Source organism: Alnus glutinosa, chromosome 10 (genome assembly GCF_958979055.1).
Source record: "Alnus glutinosa chromosome 10, dhAlnGlut1.1, whole genome shotgun sequence".
Taxonomy (NCBI): Eukaryota; Viridiplantae; Streptophyta; class Magnoliopsida; order Fagales; family Betulaceae; genus Alnus; species Alnus glutinosa.
This window is the reverse complement of record NC_084895.1, coordinates 20,189,162-20,199,387: the sequence shown is the minus strand read 5'-3', so window position 1 is coordinate 20,199,387 and position 10,226 is coordinate 20,189,162. Positions and strand designations below refer to the sequence as shown.

Here is a 10,226-nt window from a genome sequence, read left to right as displayed (position 1 = left end):
CGATCCGTTTATGATCCAAACCCGTTTAAGCTAGACCCAAACCAGCTAATTTTGTGTCTTGTTCGTGTCGAATTGTCGGGTCGTGTCAAAATTGCCAGCCCTAGTGAAAGCTTGGAACTGAAGTGAGAAGTGGTAGATTAGACTTAGAAGATAAGGAGATACGTGGCAACATGCGGATGGAGCCTTGGAGGTTTGGGAACCAGCTGGGTTCAACCTCTCTAATGCTAAACGGCTGCGTTTTGGGAACATTGCTATAGTGCGTTTTATGTGTTATGCTTAGTCATTTTTTGTCTTCTTTCAACCTAGTCGTTTTAAGGCTTTTATATGCGTTTTCTAATACCTGGTTGGGCAATGTATAAGTCCAGCGGGTAAGAGATAGAACCAGCTTTTGAGAATTATGATTTGATTAGTCCATGAAGGTTTTGGCATCCTAGAAATTGCCGAATTAATAGTAATATCCAGAAAAATACAGTAATATTCCATTTTCTCAGATTCTCACATTTCTCTCTTCCTACTAATATCTCTATTTCTTCCTTAAAATCCTAAACACTTAAAAAAACCTGTTACAGAGAGCTATTTCAAGACCAGCTTAAGCATCCTTATAAATATATAGGCCGATCATATGAAGGGACAAATTTATCCTCCACAGCTTATCTTTTCACCATCTCGTATACATCCGAGCAAGAGACAAGTGGAAACACCTTAACACAGACAGCAAAATTACAAGAATACCCAATGAAAATCGTAATTACAATGAAGGCCTAGAGTTTTATTGGACAACAAAGGGGAGGAAAGCACACAGTTAAAATATTTTCTCAATACTGCATTCGGATTAATAATTTTCTTTTCTTTTTTTGTTTTTCCGATATACAAAAGGGAAAGAGGAAGAGGGTGAAGGAGGGTCTTTCCCACCGGGTTAATAAATATTTATAGGTAAAGAGTAATAATTGGTGTGGTCTTTTCTGAGGTCTCATACAAACAACATTATGCTTTGACAAATGATTGGTTGGAATTGGCACGTCAATATTATGAGATAGTTTTTTTATTTTTTATTTTTTATTTTTATTTTTTAAAAAAAAAATTAACAAACTGTCCAAAACAAAACATTTGACTATTAGGTCTCTCACGTAAAGTACATCATGATTTCCAAAAATGAGTGGTTCAAAATATCCCTTAGAAAAAAAAAAAAAAAAAAGTCTCTAAATTATGAGCTTAATTAGTAGAAATGTCAATAGGGTTATATTGAATTGTGAGAGCTCCATTGCTAAGCAGATGTATGTCCATCTTTCACATTTAATGATTGATTGATCTAGTGATCAAAGGTGGCTCACAATAGTCAACAATGGGCCAAATTACCGTCTGAATCTCGTACCTCGATCTCTTCAAATCACATGTGTGTGATTTATGCATATCAAAGATAGGTAGGAATTTTTCTTTTTTCTTTTTTATTTATTTTTTATTTTTAAGAGCAAGAGATGTGACACCCGATTGAAAAGGTACCATTTTCTCTTCAAAAAATGATTATTGTACAACCATAGATAAAACTCCCGTCAAACTTGACCTATATATGTGGCAGTTTTTTTATTTTTCATTTGTTTTTTTATTTTTCAAAATGATGAAATCACTGTGGAAAAAAATGTTAGATCATTTTCTTGAAAAAACATTAAAAATAAACTCTCACATAGGTAAAGTTGGACAAAAATTATATCTACCATTGTAGTACACCAATCTCTTCTCTTTCATCTTCCATATGAGGGAGGAGGACTCACTCACGTGTTTCACCGCATGCAAAAATGTGCAAAGAAGATGGTTCTCAAAAATATAAAATCATTTGTTCTGTCAATTTGACGGACAATGAATCTTATTCATGAATAACTCTTAGAGGATTTATTTAATAAATGAATCGAGTTTAATCAATATATTTATCTTGAATATTAAAGGACTTAAACCGACATAAAGTCACACCAATTCGATTTAGTTGGTATAAATTCGACTTTATTTCTCTAAATTCATTTAAATTTTGAACTCATTAATGAATGATTGTTTTGCCAAAGTAATGCTGGCTCACGTGCACGAAGAGTTTTCGGGGCACTATATAGGCTAACAAAAGACTCAAGCTTGCAATCCCACGAGATAGGAAAGCCCAAGGTTCAGCAATAGTATTCTTGATCAATTAAAAAATATAATGCCACATTCAATAGTAATAATAATAGAGCATTCAACAGTAATAGTAGTTGCGCGTTTATATGAGCAATTTTTCTTCTTTCTTGTTTTCTCTCAGTTTAGAAGACAGACAGGGGAAAGGGGTAGAGTGAAAAATAAATTAAAAATAAATAAATAAAGTGGAAAGAAATGAATAAAAAAAAAGGAGTGAAATAAATAATCAATCTGCTCGAGTTTGTGTTGAAAAAAAAATGAAAAAAGGTAAGCAAAATAGAAAGTAGAGCTTTTGAATAGCTAAAGATCGAGGCTATTGCTGCTGGAGATATTCTAATTAAGTGAAGTGAGCACTTGGTTTGACGACCCGGACGAAAAAATAAGATGACAAATTGTTTACTCTTAGCCCTGAGAAATGTCATTTTTTATTTTTCTGTCCATCTTTCATCTATTTTTTTTTAATTAGAAAAAAATTATTAACCATTAAATCTATATGACCCAAATGCGACTGTTGAGTTGGAGATATTAATTGCGTGAGGCATGAGATCATCGGCTCCTCCCATCACTAGATCGAAAATGAAGTTAATTAAGTACGTAGTAGTATTAAGAGAGAATAAAGAAAATACATACAATTTCAGGTCTTGATATCGTTAGTTTTCATAGTGTTTTTTTAAGTAAATTCTCTTAATTTACCTCTTGGCTGGAATTCATATATACTTACCACTTGGCTGGAATCCATATATTTTTTCAACAAGAAATAAAGTAATCGATAGCCTCACAGCAGGGGCCGAATTAAAAAATTAAGGAGGGGAGCAAAATTAAAAGAAAAATGTTTTCTAGGAGGGATAAAAAAAATTAATTTATAGAATTTATCTCTTAAAAACATATAAATTTTAAGACAATCATTGCCCCAATTTTGTGTGTAATTCGCCCCTCCCGTATCGGTTCTATTTTAGTACATACATCCTTTAATGTGAGGGATGCCCATGCAAACTTTTGGTAAGATTCACATTTGAAAATCGATTTGTAAGGGAAGGGTGTAGAAGATATATATATGGTTAAGATTGTATTTAACCATGTGAGTGTGAGTGTGAGTGGAATATAAACTAAATGATTAAATTCATCAATTTATATCTACTTAAATTTTTAGAATAAGTAATTATTTAACATAAATCAGTAATGAAAAATGGCATACGACATGACTTGATATTACTTGAGAGTCAACTATCCTTAAAGAGTAGCTCAATCAACTGAGGATCACGCCTCATGAAGCAGATGTCACTTGTTCGAATCCCCCCATTCCCCATCTTGTGTGGACATATCAAAAAAAAAAAAAAAAAAACTTGAAAGTCGAGTTCCTTTTTTTTGTTCTTAAAGAAATTATTTATGTTCGTCTTCAAATTTTCAAAATTTGAAAATTAAGACTAGACTGTTTACATATATAAGAGTTCAAATTTTTCCATAGAAATAGCATTAATAGAAATAAATGCAGGGACCATAAAAGTGAGTCCATTTCTTCTTTGGACAGTTAGTTACCATTGTAGTCAATTAATTAATAAGGTTGATGAACTAGTGGAAAACACAAAAGACTTTTAAAACACTAAAGATTTTTGCTTTGAGGGGGAAAAAGAGTAGGGTCGGTAATTTTAACACGACTCACGAATCCGACACGAATATATAGAGTTTGAGTTTAGGCTATAATCCGTTTATGACCCGTCAACCTGTTTATGACATGTTTACGACACATTTATGATACATTTTTTACCAGATTAGCTAAACGGGTTGACTCGCTAACCCGTTTTACCAAACCTAGAAAAGAGTTACGTATGAAAAACACAAAAACTTTTGCTTTGATTTTATGTCACCAGTCACTTATTTCAAAACTTAAAAATTATAAATTTAATAATTTAACTAATAATATAACGGACAATACAAGAACATGATATTAGGATATCTCATTAGGATAATATAATGCTAATAACCAAGCATAGAATTCTAATTTCTGAAATACAAACTCCATCAGGACATAGTGCTAATAACAGAACATATCACTAGCTAAAAATAATTACAAAGTTCAGATGCAATCCAGTAGAACTAAAATTAAAGCAAAGCACTCCAACAAACACAAAATCACAACTGTTTCAATGCTTCTTGACAAAAGGCCTAAGGAAGTTCCAAAAAGCAAAACACAGGACAAGAATTCCAGCAAAAGTTGCAGTGCCTCTCCAAAAATCACGAAAATATACACTTGTCAGGGATGCCACGAGACGGATCCAAGTGTTATCGCAGTGCTTATTAAGTCGTTTATAGAGATGGTGGTAATATGATTCACGTTCAACAATTTGATGGCCAAGTGCGTTGATCAGAGTAGTCACTGCTTTGCTGCTACCGCGCCTGTTGACAATAACCTTTTTATCAACGAGCAAACACACATCTTCTTTAGTGGTGATAAGCGAATCCCATAACAAAACATAATTGCAGATGTATGTGTCAGATGGATAATGACACTGCTCCAGGGCCATGAGGTTTCGGAAAAGAGCTTCTGTATGGTCGTCTATCACAAGTGGTGGGACTTTCAAAAAACACTGCACAATCTTAAAGAAACGAAAGGATTTCACGCATGGTAAGCAAGCGAAAAGCCATGAGAGATTGAAGTACGGATAGCTTTCCAAGCACTTATGCTTAGAGAACTCTATGTCAAGCAAGGATTTCTTACTCAAAACTTTGTCATCTAATGGTTTGAACTGCACTCCTGCCTCATCAAGCTTTGTGGCTGTATATCTTAGAGGATCTATATGCTCTTCCTGATCAGGTTTTGAGTACTCCGTAGGACAGTAAAATGTTCTTTGCAAATCGGTGAAATGTTTTACTTTCTTGTCCATGGGTATTCGGTGCTCACCGGAGAAGAAGAACTTACAAGCAAGCTCAAGAAAGGGAGTAATTATAACTTGTTCCCCATTGAAGGCAAACTTGTATAACTTTTTGAGAAACTTAAACGGAAGCTGATTCTCCAGTAATATCAAGTCCTGCTTTATGTGCGATTCTAGCCACGCATTACTTAATATATAATCACTTAATATATAATCATATTTTTTGCCTTCTTCATTTCTGAGGAAGAGCTCAATGATAAATATAGCATCCAATAGAATTATTTTCACAAACTTTTTACTGTCAAGTTGATCAAAGGTCTCTGAATAGTATCGGCGGATTTGTTTTTCTTCTTTTTCAATGATGCTCTCAAGATCCTTCGAGCTCTTCTTAGTCCGCAAACAAAATTTCTTAAAATATATCAATTTTTGCTGTTTTATGCCCGTCAATTGCGGTAGGTTGTGATGAAATGGGCCAATGGAAACTAGCTTAGGAGTGTAGGCATCTTGTTCTTTGTTTACCTCACGAAGTTTGTCGGGAACTTTGTAGATGCAGCACTCGGGCCACTTTGCAGGTTCAGGTTCAGGTTCAGGTTCATTGATTTCTAGTATGTCAATGGCTGACTCGCATTTTAGTTCTTTTCCGTTTGATTCACCAGATGAAGAGCCAGCCTTGCTTTCCATCACAGCTATAACATAATCACAAAAAAAAAAAAAAAAAAAAAATGTATTACTTTTCCAAGTTTTCACACAAACACACTGTAGCAAGCGTTAAATCACTACTTCTCTCAAAAGTCTAAGTTAATAGAAAATGGTTAATTTAATTTATATTTTAAAACTTCCCCTCATGTGTGGACTCAAACTCTCCCTTAATTAGTAAGGTTCAACACGTGAAATATTTAATTAGAATGGGACGTGAATGACGTAGACAAAGTTCGAATTCAAGATATTTGCTTTGATATCATGTTAAATCACATCATTAATTTATTCTGAAAGCTTAAGCTAATAAAAATTAATTTATTTAAAATTATTTAATTGGTATTCTAACAATCTCCAAGATCCTTAACTTTTGACATGTTATATATCTCGATATCTAAGTTTTCGGGCTTGTTTGGCAAAGACATGTACAGAACAGAACAGAGTAATGGGTTGTTAGTTTTGAAATTAGTAAAAAGTGATGATGTGATATAAAATAAAAAGAATTTGTATAAAAAAGTGAAAAAGTTTTGAATTGTAGTGAATTTTTTTATTTGAATAGTAATAAAAAATTATTGATGTGATATAAAAAGTGAAAAAAGTAGGAATGTTTTGATATTGATTGGTGGTGGAAAATATAAACAAATGAAAAAAAAAAAAAAAAAAAAAAAAAAAAAAAAAAAAAACTCGTGAACAGTAACAGCACTATGCTGTTCTGTTCTTTGTTTTAAGTCATCAATTGGACATGAGTTTGAACTTAAAAGATAAATTTGTAAGTTTAGAAATCCAGTGTACGAATAATATCAAGTACTATATCATTAAGAAATTTTTAACACATGTTATCAAAAAGTAGATAGTAAAGTGAAATAGACAGTTATTAAGGAACCTGGATAATCCATATGTATTGCTTGAGAGCTTCAGAATTCCTCTTCTTCAGTTCAAACACTCAGGATTCCTCTGGCTTAATTCGATCAATTTCTTACTCATAATATGTCCTCTCTTTGATCTTCCTCTTGCACCCATGCATGTGTATATATATATGTATACTTCTTTCCTGGCCAGTCAATGTCAAGTCTCACACAAAGCACGTACATCATGCTTTCGCAAAATGAATGGTTCAAAATATCCCTTCAATTAATTCTCAGCCAACGCTCAAACTCCTCCACTTTATTACACATGAACTTAGCAGAAATGTCAATATATAGGGTTAATATATATCAATCTTAAACCAACTTCTATTTGGCAACAAATAAATAAAAATTAAAAACTCTAACAAACATAGCCTAAGGCTGAGATGCTCGTACACAAAATTACAGTTGGCGTCGTGGCAGACATGTCACAAAATAATTTCATTTGCCAATTCAGCCTCGTGCTAGATTTATTTTTTTTGATATATTTTTTTTTTATTGTTTCCTAAAAGATTGAGATTCTAAACCTAGATTAATTGACCCGAAAACGAAGGGCATTCTCTCTCTCTCTCTCTCTAGCTGTGCGATTAACTATTTTCAAACAGCTTTTTCTTTTCTTTTTCTTGGGGGTTATTGTGTGTGGCAGTGTAGAATATAAGTGATGTAGAACCCTTATTTTTTTCTTTTTTTAAAATGGATTGACTTATTTAACACGTTTATAAAAAAGTTAATTCATATATGACCTGAACTCGTTTAACCTAAACTCAAACCTTATAAATTTGTGTCATGTTCGAATTTGATTTGCAAGTCGTTTAAAAAATATCAGCCCTACTCACATGTACAACTTTATCATGGGTCTAGACTCCTCTAGGCCGTCGATATGAAATGACCCACGGCCACCACAATAGTTAGGGGGTTGTGCTGACTTACTCATCTAAAAAAAAAAATTGGAGAAATGCTTAAGATGGTGTTATTTCAGTCCCAACAACCTTTGTTTTGTTTGCATCTCATATTAATTTTGATTGATCTTTTCATGAGACAAGAACACTGCATGCCTGGCCTGATGAAGACATCATTGTTTCTTTCATATGACCATTCACATTTGTTTTAGTACCCCACACAAATATGTGAACAAAAAATTGTAAACCTTCCAAAATTGTGTCAATCAGTTTCGCACTTAGCTGTCTGCATGCCACATGTTAAAAAAAAAAAAAAAACTATTTGCAAGCCAAAGAGATAAGATTAAGAATAAACATCACATCATGCTAGGTATTTCTTTTTCACTCATGAAGGATTACTTAGAGAGAGTTATTGCAACGGGAGATGATACATTCACAACCCCTACCCAACTCCCACACAACTCTCACTCACATGTGTGTGGGTCCCATGCACGTGGGTCTCACATACATGTGAGTGAGGGTTGTGTGGGAGTTGGGTAGGGGTTGTAAGGCAAGCATTTTCCTATTGCAACACTAGCTTAAGCATCCTCATAAATGAAGATGATATGAAGAATAAGGACTTGACCAATTGTTATGGCTATCTGATCTCGCTTGGGATATTTTGAAATCTTAATAAAGAATTCATAAATATAAGAGATAAATTATCGAGATAAAGTTAAAAAAAAATAAATATGAGAAATAGATTACCAAGACAAAGCATAAACACATTTTATTTCATTTTTCATTTTGGTTTCCTTGTAAGTCCATTATATATACATGGTGAGTTACTTGTATTAAAAGAAATACAAAACGAGGATTTATTAGGTTACTGATACTTCCATATTTTGTAAAAAGAAAAAGGAAAAAATACAATTTAGCTTCTCATACTACCAGTCATTTTTCGGATAGCCCCCCGAACTATCAAGGCTTGGATTCTGGCCTCCCAAACTATTAAAACCTTTGAAAAAGACCCATTTTTTATTAAATATGCCCATAATACCCCTGCCATGTGTCATTTTTTAATTAAAAATTAAAAAAAAAAAATTAGATTTTTTTTTATAAAAATAAAAACTAAAATTCTCTCTCTCTCTCTCTCTCTCTTTAATTTTAAAAAAAGTATTGCGATCGATCGGAGGACGTACTGCTTTTTTCTAGCATCGTCGTTGGGTATGATGCATGCTTGTAGCTCGGCGAACTCATTCTTGTCTCTCCGAACACGAACATGGCTAATTTATTTTCCTTCGATGTCTATGATATTGATCTTTCGAAGGTTATGAACGATTCCAATCTAAATTTTGTTTTGTTATAAACGACGAGCAAGTCTGTCATCGTTGTGGAAGACCTCAACGATCGTAAGCTTGTTCGTTGATGTTCATATCCATTTTCCTCTCTGTTATTTTTGAGCATTCAAAACGTTGGCTAATAGCTACCTGGAGCTCAAGGATCACAAGCTTTTCTCTCAAGTGGATGATATTTTTCAGACCACGGCGAGCTTGAACCCGACCGAGATGAGGGAGCTGATGATTGCGAAACGGAACTCGCTGAGCCGGGCTATAAAATCGGTCATCATGACGTTGTAAACAGACAGTGACCGAAGATGTGTTGGGAAGATGGGGTCGCGGTTGGAAATATTGCCACCCCAAACACCCATCTTTTTAAAAATTAAAAAAAAAAAAAAAAGAAAAGAACATTTTTAATTCTTTAATTTTCTTAATTTTTATTTTATTTTTTATTTTTTAATTATGTATTACTTGAGAGCTCCGGAATTCCTCTGATTTTTCTGGCTTCGATCAATTTCTTACTCGTAATATGTCCTCTCTTCGATCAATTTCTGGCTTTAATTATGTTCTACTATCCTATCGGAATTCCTCGGAATTCCTCTTGCACCCATGTGTATATGTTTATAGATATAGTTCTTTCCTGGCCGGCCAGTCAACGTCAAGTCTCACACAAAGCACATCATGCTTTCGCAAAATGAATGGTTCAAGGTATCCCTTCTCAGATATTATCGCTCAAACTCAACTTTATTACACATGAGCTTTTGCAGAAATGTCAATAGGCATTAACACAAACACTAAAAAACATAAAAACATTCTTTTATTTATATATCACATCAAAACATAATATTATAATATGTTTAACATTCTTATTAAAACATAAAAACATTCTTTTATTAAAATACTCTGCACGGTATATTTCTATATCTTGTAAAAAAAAAAAAAAAAAACACTATTTTGAATATATATGTCACGTCAACTAAAAATACAGTCGATAGGATGGTAGAACGAAGAGAATTACAAAAGTAGATCTGAAATATGTTTGGTTCCAAGGCACAGTCAATGGAGTTAATTCGATCAATATATATCAATATTAATTATGTAATTTCTTTCGTAGAACCATATATTTCATTTGTTTCGGTATCTACTCCACACAAAAAATATGTGAATCAAAAATTATATATCTTTAAAAATTGTGTCAGTCAATCTCACACTTAGCTATATGCATGCCAAAGAGATAAGATTAGATGATGAGGCTCTACCTCCAACACAGTAAGGGTTGTTTAGACGATGCATGGCATCGCATATCCTGATATATTTCACATTTTAGTTTTGTGTGAAACGATTGAATCAAAGGGTCAGCAATTGTTCCTCCGTACAGAT

The 10,226-nt window shown here is 33.2% G+C and overlaps 1 protein-coding gene across 2 annotated transcripts; it reads right to left on the bottom strand.

Moving 5' to 3' along the window:
- Positions 1 to 4,180: 4,180 nt before the first annotated feature.
- Positions 4,181 to 6,723, bottom strand: LOC133880554 (UPF0481 protein At3g47200-like). 2 transcript variants are annotated; one of them, XM_062319507.1, is made up of 3 exons: positions 6,607 to 6,723; positions 4,874 to 5,713; positions 4,615 to 4,751 (listed from the first exon to the last, which is right to left on the bottom strand). In XM_062319507.1, exons 1-3 carry the CDS (start codon positions 6,617 to 6,619, stop codon positions 4,648 to 4,650), a joined length of 957 nt encoding a protein of 318 aa, XP_062175491.1. In that variant the 5' UTR covers positions 6,620 to 6,723; the 3' UTR covers positions 4,615 to 4,647. The 2 variants fall into 2 exon arrangements, with proteins under 2 accessions (XP_062175490.1, XP_062175491.1); XM_062319506.1 differs by having other exon boundaries at positions 4,181 to 5,713.
- Between the last annotated feature and the right edge of the window lie 3,503 nt (positions 6,724 to 10,226).